The sequence below is a fragment of the Teleopsis dalmanni genome, chromosome 2 (assembly GCF_002237135.1).
Source record: "Teleopsis dalmanni isolate 2A chromosome 2, ASM223713v2, whole genome shotgun sequence".
In the NCBI taxonomy this organism is placed as follows: Eukaryota; Metazoa; Arthropoda; class Insecta; order Diptera; family Diopsidae; genus Teleopsis; species Teleopsis dalmanni.
Window position 1 is genome coordinate 27,800,830 of NC_051847.1, and position 27,305 is coordinate 27,828,134.

General features: G+C 30.5%; 1 protein-coding gene across 2 annotated transcripts in view; it reads left to right on the top strand.

Moving 5' to 3' along the window:
* LOC119686279 (semaphorin-2A) overlaps positions 1 to 27,305 on the top strand; it is an 88,208-nt gene that overhangs the window by 35,546 nt on the left and 25,357 nt on the right. For both annotated transcript variants that reach the window (XM_038100827.1, XM_038100828.1), the window contains exons 2-3: positions 20,260 to 20,353; positions 23,210 to 23,261. In XM_038100827.1, the coding sequence (XP_037956755.1) occupies positions 20,260 to 20,353; positions 23,210 to 23,261 (146 nt within the window). The remainder of the gene's footprint in view (positions 1 to 20,259; positions 20,354 to 23,209; positions 23,262 to 27,305) is intronic.

Consider the following 27,305-nt stretch of genomic DNA (forward strand, 5'->3'; position numbering starts at 1 on the left):
TGACTGAGTCACTATTTTCATCTTAAAAATACATTTATTTTTTTTTATCTGTAAGACATTTTACTTATGTCAAGCTTAAGAAGACATTTTACAGTTTTCATAGGAAAAAAAGAAATCTTAGCAAAAAATGCAAAATAAAAGTGAAAAGTACAAAAAAAACAAGAAAATAGTTTTTCGTTTTAGAATGTCTGAGTGGAAAATTTTTCAACATTTTAAGCAGCTCAAAGGTTGCGCTCAAAGAAGCTGTTGAAAGCCATATTTGAGGAAATTTAAAAGCATAAAATTATATACGAATTTTCATTTAGTCTGGAATATTTTTCTTCCTATATATCTCTATGTCTTCAATTTTATTCATTTTTATTTTTGTCTAATATTCTTCTACTGAAACGCATGACGTAGGTGTCTAGACAGAGTAATGTTTCCTCTCGCGTTTTTGGCGTTTTTGGCATTTTTCAAATATTTATATATATATAGGTGCATATATATATATTTGTCTTTGCACTTGTGTGGTTATGGTCATATATACACCTTAAAGATCAAACCAATTTATTATTTTAAAACTGAATAGGGTCTACTTTCATAAAAAGAAACATAAATTGCGATATAATTTATTAGTTTAGAATAATAACAGTTTCAGTAATAATATCGTAATAAGCTATTCATTAACAAAAACTGAATGAAAAATAATGTAACGAGAGTTAACATACGACAATTTTTTGAGACAGACCAACAGAAATTTAGCTTGTATTCCTTTAGCAATTAGTTCAAGAACGATATAGTTGCTATTTATACCCTTAATGTAGAACCTCAGTCTTAATTTATAGAAATAAATCGTAACTTCCTCAACCGCTGGTAGACATGTACCACAGAAGACTCGACAGAGTCCAAGCAAGCTTAGCTTCATGCCCCGTTGAGAGTGACGGGAATCAGGTTTAAGTTTTAAAACACCCCATTCTTTAATTTACTTTGCAATATTTCCAACATTCACTTTGGTGAGATACTTGCACTTGGCTGCTTTAATATGCCCACCTAAAATTAAAAGTTGTGGAATGTGGAATCAAAACGGGTTTCACAGGGTATTGAGGTTTTGATCTTTCGTAAACTTTTTCTTCCTTTCAAATTATAAGATATTACGCTATGTGAGTTTCATCTTCATATACCTAATACACCAGTAGTATCGAATATGTTTGGTTAGTTTCAGTGGTGACAGAGCTTGTAATTCTGTCCAAGTAAAGCATTGGACCAATTTTCCAATAATTCCAACCACGCAGATCTTTTCGAAGCCATACTGGTTGGTAAAGAAAATTTTAATTTCAAGTCCTGCCTTGATACTTGCCAGGTTTACTAGCTTCTATTTTGCAGTGCCCCACTCTTGTTAAGCTTCGGCATTTGCCGAAATGGATCAATAGTTTATATTTCTTCTTCATCGTTGCAACCTCTGCATTTCTGATTGAAAGAATCATTTTTATTGCAAGGACATCAGGACTGCCAAGAGTTTTATCACTTTTAACTTATGGATCAGGATACTTATGCCAGAATCGCGAAACATGTGGTTATAGATAGGACAAATGGGTGATGCGAAATGTAGCACATCGCAATACAATAGAAGATATAGAGAGAGGACTGATGTGTGCTGCTGAATGTAGCTGATCGAAATATACTAAAAGATATTGAGGAGGCTTATACCTCATGACTCATGCTAAGATATACTGGGAGGCAAGTCATATATCGCCAGTAGGTAATCGTCAATAAGAGTAATGTAGAGCGTGAAGTTGGAAAACTTTGTGTCGTCTGGTGCAAGTACTTACAACTTAACCAATCCTAAAGGATCTGATGCTCAAATAGATGTATTTTTCCATCTAAGCAGAGCTGATTGTGGTCCAAATGGTATTAAACAAGAACCTAATAAGCGTGCAATTCGTGTTACTTATCCATTTGCGGGTATCTAATATGCTTTTATTTTGACACAATTTTAAAAACGCAAGTATAACACTACTGTATTACAAGGGAATATTTTTTTGTTTATGGCTATTTTTTTTGAACAAGAGAACATGTGGAATCTAATAGCTTATGCAGTAGTAAAATGAAAATTGTCTCTTATACTATGTGAAACGTATAGAGTACACATGTAAAGCAGCATTTTGCCATTTGTATAACAATCATTGGAGTATGTTTCCATTCGTTTAATATCTTTCGAATATTTTCTGTAGTTATAGAAATCAATGGAAATGTTGTAAGCCATTTTACTCGATAGCTTTATCTTTACATTTCCACAATTTTTTTTGTCTTTGTTTAGTTAGTAGAGTACTCAGAGCAGCTTGCATCCATCCGTTTAGCATTTATCTGAATTTATAGTGAAGTGCATATCCATTATTAAAGCACTCTGGAAACGCAAGAGGAGAAGTATACTGCATGTGTGATGGCTTACATCAAAATATTCCCTTACGAGATGGTAAAAAACGTTAAGGTTCTCGAATTGCCTGCTCCAACATTACTGAAAAATCTTGCTGATATGTGGTTTGCAACAAAATTCCATTTAAAGTTACTTTAAACATTTTGAAGTCAATAATTTTGAAATTTTATGTTAACCTATCATAAATTTTATACAAATTCTGCTGTTGAAGCATTTTAAGAGCTCCGCTCCACATAAACTGGTGTACTACTACCAGTATACATAAAAATCGAGGTGAACAATATCTAAATAAGCACAAGGAGTTTGTGTTGAGCACGTTTCCATCTTATATGGGATTTAGTTTAGCTCAAATTTTATGTTATTTTATGAGCAAAACAGAACAAGCTAAATAACAAAATACGAGTATAGCGAAAATAGTAAATAGAAGAAGAAAACATGAAAAAATGTGAAAAACCACGAAATAATAGAACAAAACCGAATATTATAATAAAAAGGAGCAAAAGACAGAAATGAGGAAGAAGAAAAAATAACTGTGGTAGACAGCCACGAAAAAGGACTCTATAAATGCTGAAAATGCTGAAATGAATATACACGTTTCCATTGTGGCAGAACACAACATTCACTCTGGCCAGTTTAAGCTGTAAAGCGAGAGTAAATGAAGCAGTGTGCCATGAAATATATAACAACATAAAAACAAACACAAACATTAGCAGCAGGCAGGATACACTTTATAAACATGTCAGTCTGTACCACACAAAAAGGACAACAGGTATGCTATATTGCTACGAGGACAATTGCCTGCGCTCACAGTTTTACCGTTCCGCTTTACAATGCCATAGCAGCAGTCCATGTGCTTGGTCGGTCGTTGGCTGAATACTTCCAACTCGCCAGTAAAGTCCTTTAAATGTTTGATGAAATCCTAGTCAAGTTTATGTTTTATTAAAAAAATTGTTGTGAAGAGGAAGTGAAAGAAACTACAAAAAAAATGCAATGAAAAATATATGAAATAAGAAACTAAATAAAAAGAAAATAATAAAATTATATAAAAACAAAATAAAAAATAAAATAAAATGTTATGTATATAAAAAATGGTTGTGGCAAAGGTGATGTCCGCAAAAATGCTTAGTAAAATAAGCGCTAACGATAAGCATTTAATATTCTTTAAAATGTATTTTTATGTGGTATAATATGTATACACAGGATTTAGATACTATAAAAAGAGTAAAAGCTTATAATTGAATATTAAAATTAAGTTATTTGAGCGCATTGGACGAAACCGTCCTCTTCCAGAGAATTGGTTTATGTATTTTAGTACCTTGACTTGGTTTCAATGTTTCGTCTTTACATTAAAAATACACTTTCTTAAACACTTTTGTTTAGTAGTTGATACATAAAGCAACAATAGTTTTTTAAATTTATCAAATAGATAAATTATGAACTAATCAATAAATATATTTGAGTAGTATCGTACTAGCTTGTTAGTCGTACATTTGTTGATATAGCCTTATAGTTACCTTGTGATCAAAAAAGAACTTATTCACAGGAACTGTGATTCCCGCGCTTATCCAATCAGTAAATTTTTTTTATTTTCACACTGGCAACACTATTATACAGATTCTGTCAAAGTTTAACGCATATCGTACGATTAGTTTTTGTTTGGCGTCTATACAAAGAAGTCGAAAAATGTTTAACATTATGTACCTTGAGCTGTTCTGCCGACAAAATTCTAGGGCAGGGGTGTATATTCCTTCTGATATTGAAAACTTCTTACTTACTTACTTAACTATTTGGCCATAACAACACGTTATCAGGTTTCGGCTTGACGCAGTATGTCTCTGCAGGTGTCTTTACTGTGTCATCATCAAGTAACATTAGAAAGTTCTAACTAGGGAATATTGGTTTACATTGAAAACGCTAAAGGTCTTTTTTCCATTCAGACTGAAACGATCAACTATAGTCCGAAAACTCCTACCACTTCACTGACTATCAAATGTTTATAATATGGTAATATCTATTGTCATTAACTTTATTATAGCATCAGTGACTATAATTTAAGTAGATAGGTTAGAGTGGCAGCTTTGTGCTCAACGGCTCATCTGAGCACACGTCATGATACTGTAATCATTATAATACTACAGATAAGATGTTTATCAATACACTAGATCAGACAGACCAAATTTAATGTAGAAATTCGAAAAGTTTAGTGTACGAGCAGCATCTCTTTGAGAAGGCGCGCCTCTCCATTCAGCTATTAAAGAGATTCTCCACATAGGAAGACTGCTGAATCAGCTCAGTAAGAAAAGCGGCCCACAAGATTTTAAATCTCTCTTAAGGCAACCACAAGCATTGATACGTTAAGTATTGTTACTTGAAGTATCTACAGTTTTCTTCTCAACTGCAGAGCAATAACTCTCATAGAAGTCGTAAGAGAATAACCTAAATCTTATTGAATGCCTTTCTTATATACAGTGAAGGTAATGCAGGTAACATATATATAATGTAGTGACTAAATAATGTATTTACAATTATTATGAGTATAAACTTAATTTTTAAAAATTCTAACTGCTTTTCTAGAATTTAAGTCCATCAAAAATAATATGTATTCAAGATTATATACATACAAAGCAGTTATTTCAGTGTTGCCTATTTATTTTATTTCTTTATGGAATACTTCGAATACTTCTGTAGCTTTAAATAATAGAAAAAGTAATTAGATTGACATTTTATCCTTAAATTTAATGTAACTCGCTACTCTACTCCTTTGCTCGAAAAATGACATTAGTTGACATTTGTAGTTTTTTAGCTTCCGGTGGAAATTTGTTCCTTCCACTCCAGCTCCTAGCAGCTTGTGCTGCATTGTGTCAACACCTGCTGCCACTTTAGCCATAAGAATTTGTTGTATCTTCCACTGCTCGTCTTTGTTTTTGTTTGTGCATTTTCGATAAGAAATGTGCTATTGTCTTGCAGCTATAAAAATCCCCACAGATTTTTGCTCATTCCCTATGAGTGGCTGGATGGTTGGCAAGTAGCAAGGTGCCTTCACTATGATGCCATTTGTCTTAATAAAGTTTCCCAAGCTCATGTTCATGCTTTCTGTATTTTCTCTACCTTTCACGACATCTCCTACATTACACACATTTTTACTTTTTTGCATTTGTACAATTTTCTAAGTCAGCATCAAGTTGTCATTTTCCATGGAAGTCAGTTGGCAGCTTTTTAGCTGTTGGCAGCACCTGAAGTTATTATTATTTCATTGTCACCTTTTTTTGTGCTGTGATTGCGATTGTACTTTTTATCTGAGAAATATAGTTTCAAGTGTAGTTTTCGCAAGTTTAAGTTGAAATTTCTATTCCTTCTTTTGCCTTTACCTTAAGTTCTTCTTGTTTCTTTAATACCTCATGGTATTAGGCAAATTCCTTTAAGAGCATAAAGTTTCAGAAGTACGTATTAATTTTACTGCAGTTTTAATATTACCTACTTGAGAACAGTTGAAGTAATGGAAAATTTTGTATTAATTTAACTACAAATATTTTATTTTTAAATTTACTACAATTTAAAAGTTTTGTAATACTAATTTCATGAGTTAGAAAATATTTTTCAAAACAAATCATTGAAAAGCTTTTATTAAAAAACACAAAGCGAAAATTGCGTATTAAAAACAAAATAATAATAATTAAATTTTATTTTCATTTCTTTTTTATTTTTTGTCATTTTTTTTAAAAGTTTTTAAGAAAAAAAATATCTACTGGCATGCAAAATACTGATAAGAAACATAAAATGCCATGCCGACATCACCACAGAACTGTGTGAACATACAAAGGACTCCATAAACAAACAATACACATAGACTCTCATATAGATTTAAGGACGACGTACGTGGATACTCATAAATTGAAAATGAAAATAAAAAGCGCAGCACATAACCATTAAGTGGAGGCAATTGAAAAAGTGGTCACCCCAACCTATGTGCCCCAAATGGGAAGCTGCAAAAATAAGTGGTTTAAGTAACTGAACTCCTACTGCCACATTGTCTGACAGCATGCTTCTTTCTCTCTGTTATCTGCACATACATATCAACCCATGCATACTTATATTTCTGTTTCCATCTTTCGACTTTGTGGGCGGAGTGAGGGACTTTTTCGGTGTGGAGAGGAAAATAGCTTAGCCATAAAACAAATGATGCAAATACATTTTCATACCTGAGTTGGTAAGAAAAATAAGCAAATTTTTCTCTTTCAGTTATTTTCGGGCATTTAAGTTACAGCAAAGTCGGTTTGTTGAGGATAAGTGAAAACGCAAATTTAATGCTTGAAAAATTCGCATAAATGGATTTACGAGATTTAAAGTTTTTCGTTTTCTTTTACATACCAAACATTTTATATATTTTATGTTTATTTATTTACTTTATTCTTTCTTTTTTTCTCTTTTTGTCTTTACAAATTTTTTTACCGTCTAAGGTTTTAATACAGAGTTATATTATGAACAGACCCGGAGTTTTAATCTCTCATTTACACTAACAAATAATCTAATGTAGAATAACCGTAAATTATCTTTTTGTCCAGATAATAGATACATAATTATGCTGAGTGGTTTTATGACTTAAATCAAATTAGCGTATGTCTGTAAAGTATATGCATTGAATTATGATATTTTGGTCTAAATAAAAATTGGCATTTAGGAAGTACTTAATAATTTCTTCACAAGTATCATTATTAGAGTTATATTGATGTAACATTAATTGTTTGTCCTATCATAGCATAAATATGATTAGGCCCGGGGGTGACTTTAAGAATTTTCAGTATTTCAAAAAAAATTTTTTTTTAAGTTGTGATGCATTAGTAATGGGAATATGTGTACAATAGAATAGTCTTACTATTCATTTCGGGTGGATTATTTTTTGCCTCCCAAGACACCGCTGAATTATCCATCTGTATACAGTTATAAGTACCACATACTCTGAACCCCAAGCATATAACTATTCCAATCTGTGGGTGCAATAAGCCTGGGCCCTCCTGAATATCTATCAGTAATAAGTACCATAGTAATATGTACCATATACTCTAAACCCTTTTAAAAATAGTGGAGATCAAGCATAGAACTATTCCAATCTGTGGCTGCAATAAGCCAGGGCCCCTCCTGCGTATCTAACAGTATATAGTAATAAGTACCATATACACTGAACCCTTTTAAAAATAGCGGAGAACAAGCATGGAACTATTCCAATCTGTGGATGCAAGTAGTAAGGTCACGCAAGGTCAAACTGAAGACGAGAGAGTTACAAATGATAGACAGGAAAACTTTATTAGTAAAGAAAAACTAAAAACTAAAGAAAAAAACTAAAAAGACTCAAACCAAGTTAAACAGGAGAAACATGATGAGCCGGAACTGATAGAAAGTAGATAACTGTTTGTAAAAATTCGAAATAGAGACAATGGAGAAACAGATGAAAAAGAAAGTCAATTGCATTTTCGAAATAAAGACGAGAGACATTCAAATGTTTCACGAGAAATATTTACTAATAAAATATTACTAACGAAGTCTAAAGAGAGTCAATAGCGAAACAAGAAAGATTGGTTAAACCGGAGAAGAGAAGAAACAGACAAAGAAAATAGTATGTAGAGTTTCGAAATATATACGATAAGAATACAAGTAAGGGATAAAAGAATGACAACAATAAGGGATAAAAGAATGACATGAAAAGGAATTGAAAGAAGGAAGAGAAAGAAATGAAAGAGAGACTCTTACCTTGTGGTAAGTAAGATAAATTTATACAAACCCATTTATTTATGTATTGAACTTTAAACCAATACTGCAGTAATGAATGCATGAGCCGTCAAAAAATTGAAATGGTCTTCATCATCTCATCGTTTTTATTGAGAATTTCTCTGCGCTGCACTAATGCTTGATTTTTAAACGAAGTAATACTGCTGACATGATCAAGAAATATGCAACTGCTAACAGCCCGTTTTTTTTTGTATATTTCACATACGAATGCATTTCTGTTCAGTTGATTTTATTCTTATTTTCCTGTAATAAATTTCCACAAAATCATTTCATTCATTTCCTTTTATGGTAAGCTTTAAGCAGTTTTTATCCCTTAATATGCAGTTTCCTTATATCCTTTATATTATTTTATTTCTTACATTTCTTTGAATGGACAAGGCATATTTGGCATAAATCATTTGATTTTTGTACTATATCATGATGTGTTATGATGTGACCTATTTACGTCCAAAGCACTAACGTTGTGCATCCAAATGAATGCAAAAAAAACTCTTTACAAATTATTGCATAGAAATTTATGAAAAGGACAAATGGCAGCAAAACTATTGTACAATTTAATTGATATGAAGTGCTCATACGTCAGATACACTGCACTCCCTTCATGCTATATCTACGAATAAATTCTCAAATTTATTTTGGCTTTTGATATTGGGTCCTCCTGTAAAATATATATAATATTATAAAACTATTTTAATGAAATCTTAATTAAATAATTTTACTTACCAAGTCATGTGCTTATTTATTGTGATTCTATTATAAGTTCCCCTTGAAGTTAACTACGAAAATATATTTATTTAAAATATTTTTCAGGTGCACAGCCTATTTACTAATTCAGTCAAAGAAATCCTTGCGGACGCATTAATACTGCCTTAAACTTATTGCAAGGTTTTGGATTTTTCGTTTATGCAACATAAGTTTTATGCACAATTAACTTTATATTTTTGAAAACAAATCTTATAAATAGTGCACCATGGCATATAAATCTCCTTTTTCTACAAATTGTACATGCCTACGGATAAAACGGATAACGTACTTGACCCAATTCTATTCAACCATGGCAACACTTTCCTTATGTTTGATGTTATGTTTGATTTTTTTTCTTCTAATACTAAAAAATCGCATCGTAAAATAAAAATTATAGCCACAATGAAATGTTTTAACCTCTGGCAACAGTTTTATGCCTTCAACATTTTTCTTTCAATTTTTTGTAAAATTTTTTTATTTCGCCGAATTTGTTAAGTGGTACGACTTCGGTTCTGGTTGAATCGAGCACATTTGCCAACTGCAAATTTACGTTATTGACTCAGCTTTGCTTTTTATGCTTTTTATGCTTTTTATATTAAAATCGCGTAAATTTCCTCTACTCTACTCTTCGTGAAGTCAATGGTTCTGGTCTCTTCTTGCCGCTACTGTAGTTGCGATTTCCACTCAATTTTTATGGGCAATTAAATTCTATAAGCCATATCGTATCATTCTACGCCTGTTGGCATATAATTTTGCATATTTTCATTGGCACGTCTAAAGAATTACTCGTAAAGCTTATTTTTATGCAACGTTGTTGAGGTAATGTCACAGATTATGATCCTTGCTTGTTAAAAAGCTACAAAATTTTACTATTTTCACATAAAATTTACATAAAAGGATTGAAATGGCTGTTGTAAATTGCGAAAATTGTTTTAATATGTTTTTTTGCACATGGCGTATGAGTAACATAAATTAAAAGTCGTCAGTGATCTGTGAAAATAATGAAGAAAGAATTAAAATATAAAACTAAACATTAAATTAATTTGCAATGAAATTTTTTTGTAATTTTTATAGTTTATGATAATAGTCAATAAGTTATATATTTAAAGTTGTGATATAAATACACAATATTGCAAAGCACGTATAGTTGGTTTGTTGGTTGGTTGCAGTGGCAGGCCATAAGATAACTTCAAATGTACCTCAATTAGCGATTTTTCGCCGTTTTGTTACCACATTCCTCGCAAGAACCCTAGTATAGAAGAGTAGAGACTAAATCCATCCCACTGAATTTAGGTAATTTAATAGGTGTTTCATATTCACCATTGAGCAGTCATAAACTATCACAAAAGTATTTTCCTAAGAACCTATATCTTCTGGATGCTAGAGCTGGGCATTCACAGAGAAAATGTATTATTGTTTCTCTCTCCTGCGGGTTTCTACAACTTCTGCAGTGAGAGTGCACGTATAGTACTTTCTTGAAAATTTTCGTGCATCAAATATTTCCCAGTTTCCTGGAAAATGATTATCGAAGATAGTTCAAATAACGGAAAAGTGTTTTAATTATATACAAACTGTTAAGTTAAAATAATAAATTACAGTTATTTTATTTCTATTTAAATGACGAATATAATATATATTAATATATATTATTTTACAATTTATTACCCTTAAGAGTAGACTGTCAAAAGTGCGCAAATTACTTCATTGCGAGCACTTATTATTTATATAATTTATTACATTATATTATTATATATTATTTTATTATATTATTAATTTATTAATATTAAGTGCTCACAATTTATTATCATCAAAACAAAACTGTCCAAAATGCTCATATTAATTAACAATCAAAATAATCGGTTGAATAACTGGGATGTATGACATTCCCCATTTAAATTGATTTTTAACGTCCGTTTTGACGGAGGAAACTAAATACTTAATATAAACTATTGTTTTCAATAGAAAGGTTTTTATCGAACAGTAGCAAATTATCATTCCCCATTTCATAATAATAAAAGTAATAATACTGTCAATGGTTAACACAGCCAAACTTGAGCCTTAACTATCTCCAGTATATGCTTTCAACTTGTTCTTGTGTCAAGAACTACGTACGATATTTTAATGGTTTTCTTGTATATTCGTTGATGTTGGCTGATCAACTTGTTAATCAGTCCATCGCAATCAAGATTCATAATCAGTTTATACTTCGCAATAGTCAGTAGCAAACTATTTGTCGGTTATTGCTGAGCTTTTGCAAGAACTAGATTAAGATTGTTGGGTTATAATGACTTAAATATTGACAATGTTCATGCTCTCTCTCCATTTAGTCTTCTAATATTTATAATGAAAACAGAGAAATATTGGTTAAAATAACCTTTTCTGTTTTAGGTACTTTATTTTTGTTTGGGATGAAATTGTAACTATAAACTGACAGTACACCCAGCGAAAATCTCACGCAAAAAAGAAAAATCATAATAATTATAATTATAAGTAAGACATCACGTATTTTAATTCATAGTACAGATATTTTTAAATAGCTTGCCGCATCTTCAAGCAATCAGACTTGGACTTCCCCATAATTATTTTTATCATAAGTGTAGTTTTAAAAAAGAAAACGAAACTATATTTCATTTTATATGTCACTAAGCATCTTTGGCCAAAAGATTTAATATCTTTGAGCCCATCATCATCATAGACTATCATAGTTCCAAATTAGGGACATAATAAGTTTGTTTGCTTGTGAGGTTGATTCATTTTTCCTTTAATGGAGTAGTCGTGCCGAGATCTTAAGAAAATTCAATTTCTTCGTGATTCTTTTTCTCACTGACTTCACATAGCTCTAATCCCTTTAAATTAGGGATATAGCCAACTCTATTGATTTGTCCGGTTTCTTTACTTTTATTGATATTTACTGTGTTTGAATCAATTTCGGTTTAAAGCACTATAACACGATTAATACGAGATATGATTTCCCTATGTACGACAACACAATAGACCAATAGGTTGAAATGGATTTCTTTGGTTACCGGCATACCCTAACCTAACCCAATTATTTTTGTGCTCTTTTTTCTTACCAACCGGACAGACCTATCAATTTTTAAAATTTCTTAATTTTATTGACTAATCAGGTTGGTTCATCCTTAATTGAATGGATAAGTCACTTGTCCATAAAATTGAAAGTCAAGTCACTTTCAATTTTATCTATGTCCATGCCGTTTTTGTCTTTATACCTATTATATTGGTCTTTCCGGTCTGACACATTACCAGTCTCTTCATCTGTGCTGTCTTAACTTACATGAAATTGATTGTTAGTGTATGTATACAAAAATTGTAATTATAAAAAACAAAAAAAATAAATTCTTGTTATCACAACGGGCCATTATTTGTGTACCACTCGGTTTTGGTGTACAAGTCCGCCATTGTAACCTAACCTGATCTATGATATTTTTTGAAACTGTTTAAAAGTTTCAAAGAAAAAATCATCACATCTTGTCATCTTCCAAATTTATGTACCTTATGGAGCACTACAATGTTAAATGCATAGCTGTGAATCGTATGAAACGAAAAGTGTTTAAAAAGTATTAAAATAGCTTTTTTAAAATCTTTTTATGTCAATCGATTTTGTCTCAAAAAAAAAATGTTTAATATTAGTAGATGGAAGGAAAACCGCTAAAAATTTGAGGAATTTCCATTTACAAAATTTTGATTGATGTCACATTCAGCGAACAATAAAATCAGGAAAAATTTGTCGGAATTTTAAAATGAAAAGGTCAAACTGCATAGAACAGTACAGCACAGTCTAGAATAGAAAAAGAGTCATGTCATGTTCTATAAACATATATACATGACACACAAAAAATCTTTATTAAGTAGTACATATATACATTTAATATGTATCTATATATTGGTATATGGACCAAATGACATGGTAAACATTTTATATGAGTTCTCTTTTCTATATACGTACTGTACTGAATCAAGATTCATTGAAATTCAACAGAGACAAAAGTTGACAGCAAGCAAATATTTTGACAAGTTTTAGTCAAATTAAATAATGTTTATAATTTTATTATAGAGCAAGTTTAAAACAGTTTCAGTAAAAGCAAACATATGTCCTCAAGTAAAGCGTCTGTATTCCATCAAACCAACTTCGTTTTCACAAATATTGTGCGAATGTCTGATATTTTACTTACACACTCCTACAAGGAGTCACTAAAGCAACACAGTGGTGCACACATAGAAACACACCTAATAGATTGTGTTTTTATAAAGTTTTCTGTAGGAAAACATATCCTTGTATGTGTGTATGTGCACTACTACACACAGTGCCACGCATACATTAAAAAAATGATTGACATTTTTTTCGTAAGGATAATATTTTTTCTCAAGTTTTTTCCTCTGTTTTATCCTTACTTTTCAGCATATGTTAACGCATCGTTGACAGACAATAATGACGTTAAAATGCTTAACATTTTACTCCTATTTTAGTTAACTGGGTCAGGCTGGTGTGGAAAGTCGCACACGAGCATCAGTGCTTTTAGTTGGCTGGATTGTAGAAAGGCGTTAAACTGTAGGATTTTCATCCTTTTTGTTTGCATTTTTATTTAATTTTTTTTTCTTCTTTTTTGTTTTTTTTTGTTGTATTTTATTTATTTTTTTCTTGCTTTTATTTCATTTCAACATTAGTCTGAAAACATCAATAGTGTTGCTGTGTTGTTCTAAAAAGAACGCATGAAAATTGTTTTGAAAAAGTACGATATTATTTGCTATAACGTAAAACATCTGCATCAATATAAATATATATATATATATAACTTATATATACATATATTACACTTTTTTATATGTTATGTATATATTTCTATGAATAAATTTCGACTTTTTCTCTTAAGAGTGGTATGTGTGTAGTGCGTGAAAATATGTCTTTAAAATATTTTTATTTTCAGTTGGGTTGAATAACAATATATAAACATGTTTCCTATGGAATAAAATAAAAATAATAATAGAATAAAATACAAATGGGATACTCAGGATATGTGAAACATAATTGAATGTTAAGCTTGACAGCTTTGTTATAAATATTTTTAGTATATAAAAACGTGGCTTGAAATTTAATAGCATTTTAAGTTAGTCGAAGTAGTGCTAAAATACTAAGCACTTTTCAATTTTTCAAATGTGGGGATCATAGAAGCAGAACAATAAAATTAATATTATATTTTAGAAAATATTAAAGCCATAAATTTTATTATTATAGCTTTCGAATATATTATATTAAAATATTTTTCAAGGTGAAAAATATAGAAGTTAAAACAAAGAAATATTAATAAAGAAAAGAAAAAAAATAGAAACAAAGATTATAAACAAAGATTATGGTACTTGAAATTATGTTAAAATAGACCAATACTAAATATGATATAAACCACAACTGACGACATCTTCAACGGAAGTATATAACTGACTTGAGAATAATAACATAGTAGCTTGCTAGTAAAGCAAAGCAAACAGTAATAAAAAAATACATTAGTTAATCAGTGAAAATGATTTTATTGCTCTTCGAAGTATATCCAATAATGATCAATACATTTTTGCATTCAATTAAATCATTTTTTAAAACAGTAATACAATCCTAAAGTTGGTATCTCCAAAACCAGGGTTGTAAATGTCTCAACGGCTTGCTTAGGCGTGGAAAAATATTCGCCACGCATATCTTTCTCAATGTTTGGGAACGAAAAAAATAGACATAGACCTTTTAATTCAACGCTTCGAGTGCTCAAAAACTTTTTTATTTGAGCTGATGTACGGGAGCTCGCAATACTTAGTGTTAAAAGGTGGCCTACGTACAAACTATTTCAAAAATTCTACATATTTTCATAGATAACACAGTTACAGCTGTATTGGTCAATGGTTAATGGTATTTGGGGGTTTTGGGTTAGACTAAGGCCCTTATGCACTGCTACCAGTTTGATCTATTGTGCACCCCTTTCTATTTAGATATTTGGTATCTCAAGGAACCAAACAGCTTCTTTGGAAGGAGTTGCCGAAGGTCTTCATCCTCTAGTTGATATGCATTTAAAATTTTGTTTCTTCTGTGGCCTAGTGCCTCACAGTTGATGATAAGATGTTCCATAGTCCCTTCCTCATAATACAGCTATATGAAATCAGTATTAATTACTTGTAAAGTTCTATACATATCTTCAAAAGTTAGCTGAGATACATAATGCCAATATATTGCACTTATAAAGTTTCGTATTAATAATATTATAAAATTATATTATTATTTTTTGTTTATAAATCAAATACTTTGAGTATTAAATTACTCAAAAAAACAAAGAACAATTTACTTTTACTTAATATCTTTTGAAAACCAATTTGCATTGTTAAAACTTTATCCTATTATGTTTAATAATTCATTATTTAATAAAATATTTGATTATAAGAATTTTTACATTTTGCCTAAGTCTGCATAAAATGTGGTTTTAATAAATTTTTTATATGACTTTTCCTTTTTCAAAATATTAAAATTACAGAAATTCTGTCAAATAATAACATTAAGATGCCAACTTACATGACATGCAATACTCGTTTACATTTTTATTCTGAATAGAAATAAGTAACATAATCTTGTCAGTTTTTGCTGCATTCGGAACACAAAGCGACAAGTGATATGATCTATTACTTTTTATATTTTTATTACTTCTACAATCTTCTTTATGAGCAAATAATTTAATTAATTGAATTCAGATTTAAAAAATAAAACTCTTTAAATTGTTTGATTAAAGAGTATTTAAAATAAGTAGAAAAAGTCATTATGTATCTATCATTACTGATTTTGATTGGATAGAAGGTATTGTACCAACTTTGGTTCTTAATGTTACCATGAGTCCAAAACTAATAAAAACTAAAAGCTTTTTGGGTCATTAATATGAAATTTATTACTTTAAAAAAAAAAAGTATAACCTTTTTTTGAGTAATGACAGTTAATTAAATGCCTTATCTCAAAATGGTTACAGGCTCCTCGAGAAGGTATGCAGATCTGAGGTCAATTATTGCTTTGTCTGATGAAGTCATACACAATAATCTAGTCAAGGTGTAGAGAAGGATTTTGAAGAAACCTCAAGTTAAAAAGAGTATAAGTGCTTAAGTGCAGCTTCAACATAATATATATGTGCAGCTTAAGTGTATATTAGTAACAGAAATCATATTAAATATATTTAATAGTCTGCATGTTATCTAAACTAGTTCATGAATATAGACATTATATTAACGTACTCTGCTGTAGCTCCAAGTAAACTTAAGTTTAGATTCCTAAATATTCTAATATAGCAGCGAACTAGCGCGCGCTGATAAGCTAGTGAGATTTAGCCCTATATCTATGGAACCTCTCATGTCAATCCCTGTTTCTTCCAGTCACAAACAAAAGTTGATACGAGTATATTAACCAATTTTTTGGGACAGACGAATAGAAATTTGGATCATATTCCTCTAGCAACCAGTTCAACAGCTAAATGGCTTTTGTATTCCCAAAATGGAACTTCTGACTTAGTACATAGAAGTGATTGTGTTATCGATTTTATCTGTCCGAAGGGAATACAATATTATAAGACAGCATGTAGCCAATATGTCCTATCGAATTTTCAGGAATGCATATCTTTCCGCGCTTAACGAGAACACACCGAAGCACTTTTTGTGTCTACGTTCTGGTTTATCCAGAACCAGACTTCAGCTCATCTTTATTATTCTTGGTGATATTTTCAACGATATTCACCAGATCTCAAATACAAGACACTTGCTGGACCAGATGTGTCCAGCTAGTTCGGATATGTGCAGCTTTCTACCCACAATTATTGGAAATGTGATGTGGTAGCTGATTTTTGCAGCTGATTGAGAAGAGTACCATCCTCCTTCCATTTAAAGTTCGATTTATTTAAAACTATTTATTTAAACATCAAAACATTTTTCATTCTTAATTGAGTGCATTGCGAAATGTGCTGATCATGCAGCCATTTCGGATATAGTCAAAAATCCGTTATTCATGGTAATTTGAAATATCTATTGATTTACTCGTATTTATTCATTCAAATTCAAACATTTTTGAATATATACATTATTAATAGTCCTTGAAAACATCTATTGGTGTAGTTGTCCATACGTAACTTTTTGGTTGAAACTATTACGAATTGAACCTTTGTATTAACACACAAACCGAATATTCGTTTAATTCAAAAAAAGAATTTTATTTTTTCTTGGTTTCTAAAAAAAAACTAACGTGTAGTCCACAGCTATATAAATTACCTCAATCATTGCTGTTTTTTTTTTTTTTTAATTTTATACTATAATATTTTTTCTGCATACCATCCTCACACCACTTATATTCTACAATCATATTTAATGAGTTCTGCATTATGTCTTATTTGGTTAGTTAAGTAACTCATCGACATTAATTAGTTACTCATAGATAAAAAAAATGATATAATAATAACAGAAAGTAATTTTTTAATTATTAAAATAAATTTATTAAGTATATTTCACATGTTACTAAAAATGTTCCATGTGCTTTGAAATCATCCTACTATAGTTTCTTCTCCTACAGTCCCTTATAGGTATTGGCAAGCAAAAAGTATCTCATTTAAATTCCTTTGCGTACGCATTTTAAACAAAAACTGTAAATTTGCTTTTTTATGATCCCTGCCAGGCAGAGCACCTTGAATAATGCGTGCCCTACTCATTGCTATGCAAATCATTTCAAAGTCTAATGCTATTAATTTTTTATTCTTTCGAATATCCTTGCTTAGGAAAAAATGTCAAGAATATTATTGTTATGCATATTTGTGTCCCAGCAATTCATTATTTTTGTCCTTTTCCACTATTTGTCGGATACGCCGTCTAAATATGCAAAGTAAACAATTGCCTTGTATTGACCATTTGTAAGTAAGTAAGTAAGTAAGAGTGACTTGCTCCTCGCCAGCTCCAGCTCTAGCTCCAGCTCCACCTCCAGTTCAAGCTCAAGCTCATTATAATGCATAAAAGGATTTTGTTTAATGTCACTTAAATTTACTTCTGCTTGTGTAAGGAGCGAAAAGTAAAATAAAATAAAAAAATATATGAAAAATATTTGCTTTCTTCAACTTTGCTGATTAGAGCAGCGTAAAATTCTGTTGGCTGTCTGATTTGTGTGCTCTCTCGTTCCGTGCCATGTTGACAATCCGAAATCAAGTAACGGCGGTTCCAGCTTAATTGTTGCAAATTAGTTGCCAACTTGAATTCTCAATTGTGCCATTTTGCAAAAACAAAAGCGTCATAAAATGTAGCAAAAAATACAAATAATTCGACGCGAATGCTGGAATTTCATCCTGCAGTGATGGAATAATACTATTTCCGTCGGAATTGTGACGTGACTTGACGTGCCATGCGTACGTGGTGTGACTCCAATTTTGCAGTGTCAATGCCGTAATTTTTTGCTGCCTTTTTTGTGTTTTTGTTAAACTGTTTTATTCCCTTTTTTTCGTTTTTTTTGTATTTTTTGTGTTTTTTGTAGTAGATTTGAGTTGCTTGTCAATGTCGTTTATGCACACAAAGATCAAAAGGATAATTATATAATTAAGTTAACATTTTTCAGAAATGAGACCGCAAATTAGTTTTATGCTTAGCACACACATTAAATTAAATTACTTAATTAACCACCAACATTTTATTTTTCACCTAATACAATGTATGCGAAAAAAAGCACATGATGTATATGTGTAGTGTGTGTCTGCGAATGTGGACACCCATGCGTATGAGTGTCTTTTTTCATACGCGCTTTGATCAGCAGTGAAATGTAATTATTATAATTTTTTGAATTATCATAAAGTATGACTTAAAATTAATCAAATTTATTTGCAGAGATATATTGAATAGAGTGCTATATTATAATACTTATTCTTTTTTTTTTTGGTTTAATAAAACGCGAGTTGGGGATTAAAGCACTTTTAGGTAATAGCGTCTAGGATCACTTGGGTTATTTGCTGTAACATATGTTCCATACAAATATGGTAATAAGTCATTCTGGTGACTATAGAAGTATAATATGAACGAAACAGACATGTTCGACTTGAACACACTAAAACTTCCTCTTAGGAATGATAATGAAAGATAGCAGCCACATTAAACGGAAGCAACTCCATTATAGTAATGAAGTGTGGAGAGGGGAACAGATATATTCAGTATTTAACAACCTAAATTTATCAAAGCCAGAAAGCAAGATACAACTTATTTAGGAAGACATATGTTTATAGGGTAGAGAGTGTGGGGTTATCATAGACCTACGGAGAGGCCAGCTAGGTGTAGATTATACCCTGGATATTATAGTGGCCCTGGTGGTAGTGTGAAATGCGTGATTGGTGAGAAAGCTCTTCTGAAAGCTTGGAAGAGTATCCTACCTGAAAGATTTTGGACAGCTCCTGACCATGTGTTATATATCTCCTAACAAGTGAAAGTAGATACTCATCTATTCGAGTAACCTTGGTAGAGTTGAGGATGAAGGATTTGGGGTTATCTTTGCCACATGGTCAAGTATGTAGCTACTTGACATAATCCTGAACAAATTTTCTTTAGTGAACCCGGATCAATTCCAGCTGGTGGATGCAAATTCCACATCAGATGAGAAAGGAGTATGAAATGGTGGATGGTGGATGAGTTGGTGGTGGATGAGTTGCTTATAGCTCAGCATAAATTCCAGACAAAATATATATTGTATTTGCTTTGGGAGACTGCAATTCGGAATTAGTTTGATCATCCACAGAATCAAACAACTTCAGCGATTTATCTTTGATGTACTTCTGCGCGTTTTCGACTCTCAATTCCTTTTCTAATATACTATGATAGTATTTTAGCATTATTCTCAATATAACATTCTGATAAGATTGAAGTTCTCTTATGGTAGATGAAACAGCATTGCAATTACTTGCTTATGAAGCACTGTTTTATTTTTCACAACCAATTTTCCTCTACCTTATAGCTTTAGATCATTTCGATCATTTATTAGAAGACACTTTTCTGACTCTTATATTATCTAGCCAAGTGTGTCTTCTGTTAAAAGTTAGAACAAAGTATTTATTAATTCAAAAAATGTAATTCATTTAAAAAAATTTCAATAAGTTTCAATATCAAAAATATATCCTTTTTTGATTATTATCAGATATAAAAAAAAAAGTATAATAAAACTTTTATAATTATTTTTATAATAAAATGTTAATATAAGATATGCAACTACTATATAAAATTATATTATTTCTTATATAAACTTTACATTAAATTTGTATTCCCATTTTTCATTTTAGTTGCGGAACATGTTAAGGACTTTAGCTGTGGTCCTCTGCACTACAAAACATTTCACTTTGATGAAAACAACAATGCACTTTATGTTGGCGCCATGTAAGTAGTATTTCACATATATTTATATATATCTTTGTTTCTTTGTTACAAAGATGATACCACAACTATATCCAAAAAATAGTTTTTATGCTTGTGTTTGTGGCTGAAAGCGTACATCATTTAATTTTGACAGCGTTGACATAGTTAAGTACTTCCAACTTTGTTTCATCATTTAAGAGTTTTCCTTTCCATACACAGCTTCAGCTGGTGCTTAGCTAACAAATCTGCAGCTGCAAATTTCTTATGGCTTTATTGTTTTTGTTAGTGACTGGTTGGAGAGTACATTAGGCCAACATGTTGTTATTTAGCCTTGTTACTTGCTCAAAATGGCAGCCACTGACAACAATTTAGCTGCTTGAAGCCCTTTGTTGTGCTGCAATTAATTACTCCGATCATTTTCTAAATAGGAAACTTTCATGCTCTAACTACATCCAAGCTCTGAAATCTGTACTCTATATTTTGTGCACATTTACTTTCGCATATTTCATTTTTCATCATAAAAACCACTTGAAACTTTCAGTTGGCAACACTGTCAGCATACATAATTATGAATTAATGTCTGCTTTTACGTCTATCCCGCTGTCTGTTTGTCTGGCAGTGTATCTGTTTATAGGACTGTTTGTCTGCGTTTAACGTCTACGTTTCACTGTTTTGCTGCTTTCGCTCTACTAATTTTGAACTCTTTAATTTTATCTGCTCCTTTTGGTTCTTTATGTATTGTGTGACTCTCGCTCCTAGTTGCTGCCGCTGCTGCGTTTACACAGTTTCCTACCATGGTTGTTGCCGGAGCAAAATTTTTCGTCGGTTCCCATTTGTTTTACACCGTCGCACTACTTAGGAAGCATTAGCGAAATGAAGATTAATGGTAGCAGTTGGAGAACAATTTAACCACAATATACACAAATTATTGTTCTATTGCATGAATGGGAAATATGAAGAATTTAATGATTTTTAAAGTGCAATGTTGTGAAGTAATCTTGAGACTTTTTTTAGTATGTAACGGAAATTATAGATTTGTAAGAAACTAAATACATTAAATTAAAATTAAAATAATATCCCAGATGAAGGAAGTGATAAGTTTTAACTAATTTCATAGAAATGTGAAAACTGTTTGTGACAAAAGCTTAAATGCCCAGGAAAGATGAAGTAAATATAAACCCTTACTTGAGACGTTTTGATATTGCATAAACCTTGGACTACAACAACCGTTGGTGTAACGTTTTTAGCATTTTTGATTAATAAATCTGGATTCAATCTAGATTTCACTTCAAACTGTTAAACTGTGTTATCCATTCCAAGATTTTCAGAGTAATCTAACATATTTTCAGTCATGTTAGTAGACAAATATATTTTTCATAAATACTTATATCGAATTAAAATACAGTTTATCTGTCAAATCATACAAAACAGCTGTTAATATCAGAATAGTCTTGCTAGTTTGGTAACATACTCAGATTGTTATAAATTGATCTCGAGTGTTATACATTTTAAGACAGAAAAACCAATCAAAAATAAAAATTGCAGTTAAAGTGCATTAAAAGACCATCTCGATTGAAAAAATTATCCCAGTTTTACCAAACAAAAACACCATTATTCTTACTTACAGTAACGACATACTCAAATATTTGATAGATCTGTGCGTCTCAAGAAAGAAATTGGGTGCGAGCCATGAGACAATGATCTGTAAATTTTTTTCTGCTCTCATTTTCTGACTGATAAAGTATATTATTTTTTTTCAGATTTTTCTTACTTTTCTTAAATGAAAACACAGATCGTTTCTCTTTATTTGAATGAACTATGTAGTAACAGCTCAATTAATCTTTAATCATCCCCATCCCCAAACTAAGACAATCTCCTTTTTTTTAATCTCAAGGGAAATATCTGTCAAAGACATTCCATATTAAATGTTCTAATATTTGACTTATTCGATTTTATAAAAAAGTAACCAATTTGAGAAAAGGTTTCCATTTCAATTTAAAATATATAATTTCCTTAATCTTATTCAAATTTTGTACATACCTACACAGTACTTGCACATTTTCTTCACATGAAAATGTTTTCCATGTTTCAATTTAAATTACACAACCCGAAATGAGTGACATTGATAAGTACGTATGTAGTTAATTTCTGTTCCATTTTCTTCTGCTCTACCAAAAGTGCAACATCGTAGTGACAACAAATGTTGTATCATCTATCAATCAATAACACTGGCAGCTGGATTATTGCAAATGTCATGCAGAGCGCTGAATAGCTGAAGAGATTCAAGCTCTGCAACCTACATTAGCTTTTAAATTTATTTCTTCCTTTGTGTAGCAAGAATTGGCGCAATGAAAAATGACTTAGGAAACCCGAGAGTAAAACGTAAAATCGAATGTGAATGTAACAAAATATTGTCTTCATTTTGTACGTCTCGCCGCCATAAAATATATTAACATCTTATCTGAAATGTCATTACTTCAATTGTTGTCTCTTTTACACATTCAACGACGTGCTCCATATGTTCAACACTTGAACAGCGAGGTTGTTTTTTCTTCACTTCTCACAACAGGAGTAAGTGAGGTTGTTATGCCACGAGCATTGATTGTAAACTGAGGACTTAAGTTATCGTGAGTCACGTTACGATTTCGAGGATTAAATTGGCTGTCACCTGCAATGTGCCACATTATTTTATTTCCTTCACTCTGCGTGTTGTGTTTTATTTAATTTAATTTAATTTCATTAAATACATAATGCATGTATGTAAATTTTATTATTATTACATGAAATTTACATATATGCACAAACGTTTTAAAACCAAAAAATAAATAAAAAAATTCACTAAAAAAAATAATTAAACTTATCTTTCTATCTTTGCAGGGATCGTATATTTCGTTTGAATTTACAAAACATTAGTCACTCTATTTGTGAGGTAAGTATCAGAAAAAGAAATGCAAGTGAAAGCAGGCGAGTAAACTGCAGATTCTGCCAATAAATATTAATGAAAAATGCTGTACTACATTTCGTATGCAAATAGAATGGCACTTGTAATGCGGATAAATAAATGCAAGCAAAATTCCAGAATATCAAAACTCTGATTTCTAGAGCCAAGCAGAATTTCTAATGCCAAACACAAAATACAAAATACAAAACACAAAATACAAAACAAATTCAGAAGGAAATCAACAAAATATCTTTGTGAAAGTGAAATACAAAATAGACTTCTATGAATATTGCATACGTAAACGTTAACGTAAATATACTTCGATTTATAAATAGAAATATGCTCTCCAGCAAATACTGCAGATTCAGAATTTGCATTTCTGAACCAACACAAAACTGATATATTCCTTCACTTGCATGTGCTCATACACTCGAGCGAGTTGACACTGTTACCTTTATCCGTCTCCGTATGCATTTCCTTCTGAAGTGTCATTGTGTGCTAGACGTAAAAGTAATATCCTGTCGCTTTTACTTGAAGTGCACATATTTCGTACTTGTGTGAAGGTATGACCTTATAACGGGTAGGCCGACAAATCTCTAATATTCATAGCAACATAAATAAATTCTCTTTTTTTTTGTTGGGAATACTAATCTTTTGAATTGAGAATATGTTTTTTATATTTATTTTAGATGAAATTTTGATTTTAATTAATAATTTATAATTATTTATTATAATAATATAACAAATAACAAGCTAGTCACTATATAAGTGATTTAAGATTTTTGTTGTCTTAAAACGGGACATTATGAATCTGGGAGAATATTATAATTATTGTCTTCTGATGAACTTTTTTTATTGTGTTAACTATTAACGACTTAGGTAGATTTTTAATACAAATTAAAAAAAATATTAACTTCAGTTGTTGTCTCTTTTGTTAGATTTTAAAGTTCATGAGAATCATTCTTTGAATGACTACTCTATGTTTTTTTTTGGGACAACAATAGAGATAGCTCAAAAGTGGGTAAATAAGACATTTATTCACAGTACGAATATCCTTATTTTTTTAATTGATAATGTAAATTATAATTGAAAATTAGAAATTGTAGAAAATCTGTCAAATTTTAAATCTATGTAGGAAATAATATTTATTGTGCTTGTCATAGACATACAACTTATATATATGTAAGAAATAATATGTTTATAATTTAGTTTTAATTATTGTTCATTTGGTGTTAAACGATTATGACTATATAGCTTCCGCCACTTGAGCACGAAAACACGACTGACTTTCGACACCAACTTCCGACAAATACTGACTGCGTTTCTTTTCTACTCTGTTATTTTGCTTGACGCAGACTTGCCAAACCTGAGAATTACTGCCTATATGTTACGTTAATCATAACCCTCTATATAGATTATCTATAGCCATACTTTTTATTAATTAACATTTTCTGGTATAATGCTGTAGTATGCATATAAAAAAAACTCTATTACAAAACCCTATAGATTTTGAAAGGGTATGGCAACTATGCCACCATGTCACTGCATCCTTTGAGGACTGTGGTGACAAACTCACTTTAGTTCCATAAGCACGTAGCAATTAAAAATGCCATTATGTTCCTTGGAGAGATATTGCCTATTTCTATTATAAGTACATAGGCAGTTAAAAGTACTGAAGTGTGAGTCTGGCAAGACTATGACAGTGACACATAATGTGTTCTTTTGTTTCCTCTTCTTCGTGATAAAATCTGCAGCTATCGTCCCTTGTAATACCAAGATTCGGTAGATGTTTTTTAACTCCGCAAAGTTCAATTACAAACCTTGCGACAATTTTGACGCCTTTTTTGTTCAACATCAGTAACTTCCTAGTTCTGACATCATACAATGTTATACTCAGAGAATCCATAGTTTTACTTTTAAAACTGTCTTAAATATTTCCGTATTCAGATTATCCATAGTCACACTTTTAATAAATTAAAACTTTTATATAATGCTATTTTCAAGTGATCTATAGTTATACTTTTATATATCAAAACTTTCTTGAATATATCTGTCTTCGGATGATTCATAGGTTATACTTTATATAAATCAAAACTCTCTTATGTTCAAGTAATCTTCAGCTATACTTTATATATATCACATATCAAAAATTGTATTCAGATGGTCTGTGAGTTAACATTGTATAACTTGTAATTCTCTTGTACCTATAGCCCTTTACTCAAGTATTCGATAGATATACTTAATGTAAGTCAAAACATAAACTCTGTATAACACTCTGTTCAGATGAGCCAAAGTTCTACATTATATAAATCTTAGTGATCTTGTATAACCCTGTATGTATGTAATCCATAGTTATACTTCATATTAATTCATTTTGGCATGTATAAACCAGTATTCAAGTGATCTATTATAGTAGTAATAATTAGTACTTAAAAGTTATACTTATATAAATCAAAGTTTTTTATAACCTTGTATATATAAAATCTATAGTATTACTTTATATAAACTGTAACTCTCTTTTATAACCCTGTATTCAGATGATACATGATTAATCTTCATATAAATCAAAAGTGCCTTATGTAACCTTGTAAGTAGGTAATCCATAGTTATACTTTATATAAATTAAAATTGTCTTGTGTGACCCTGTATGTAGGTAATCCATAGTTATACTTTATATAAATTATTAAATCTTAATGCAAACACATGTGCATTGGCTTGAAGGGAGTGTACAATTTCCTTTAGAGTAAAATCCTTAAAAAGAAAGCAAGAAATTGTTTGTGTATCTCAGTTCTGCTTCAACTTTTACTTTCATAAATAAAAACTCATAAAAAATTCATATAGTCATATATTTTTAAATAAAAAATATTTTCATTTTTAATTTAAAATCTGCAGAAACAAAACCTTAAGGAAATATAAATAATTCTTATAAAATATATTAAAAATTTTCGAATAATAATTAAAACTAAAATTCTATATTTGAATATAAGTAAAAAGGATGTGTTTGATAAAATATTGTCATTAATATTGGAAAAGTAAAATATTTTTAATATTTTTTTCTAAGAAAATATTTTTCAAAATATATGAAATTTTATTATTTATTAAGAATTTGTTTTTAATTTAAAACTTATACTATTTTCATTTCTAAAGAAAATTAAAATGAGTTATGTTTTTTGGATAGAATTGACAAGTTTTGTGATAAATTTTAATAGTTCCACTTTATTCTAGAAATAGAAGATGACGCTTATAGGGACACTGATCAACTGATCACATAAATTATCATATGTAATTATATATTTAAAAACTGGGACATATGTGGTTTCTGGAACAGTTTGTGTAAGAAATACAATTTGTTTATTTCAAATTAAATGAGGACGAATGACACCTTTAGGGACGCCAAGATTGATCTGATCAAAAAATACATAAAGGATTGAGCCATGAAATTAGTTTAAGTCAAGCATCTTCGCAGACTTAGTTCAATTTGAGGTCATATGGAGGGATAAATTCTTTATATATATTTCATTTTAATAAAAAATCAAAATTTAGATTCATTTTCTATAAATATTTCGAGCAAATGGTCAATTTCTTATGTAAATACACTAGTTTTAGTTCTAAAACGAATGCCAATAAAGCAAAATTATTTTAGATTTTATGCAAACACTAAAGCTTTTTTGTCCACTTATTTTCATATTCAAACGCAATTGCGCATTCAAGAAATGCACTTCTACTGACTGCATTTTCAACTATCAATATCCGTTTCCCTTTTAGCTACGTACTTCTAGAGCTTACACCTTATTCTTGTTATCCTTGGTCTTTATTTTATTTTAAGTAAACTTCAACTTTCAATCGATTGTACTTTTTGTATTCAACCTTTAAGCTTTTAAGCGAATACGAGTAGTCGAGAGTTTTTCAGAAGTGTCAATAAGAACTTATGAAAGGACTCTGAGACTCTTCACATTTTGCAACGAAAATCAGAATTTTCATGATGAAATAAAAGAAAATTAAAATAACTATTATTTTTTCTTTTTTGATATA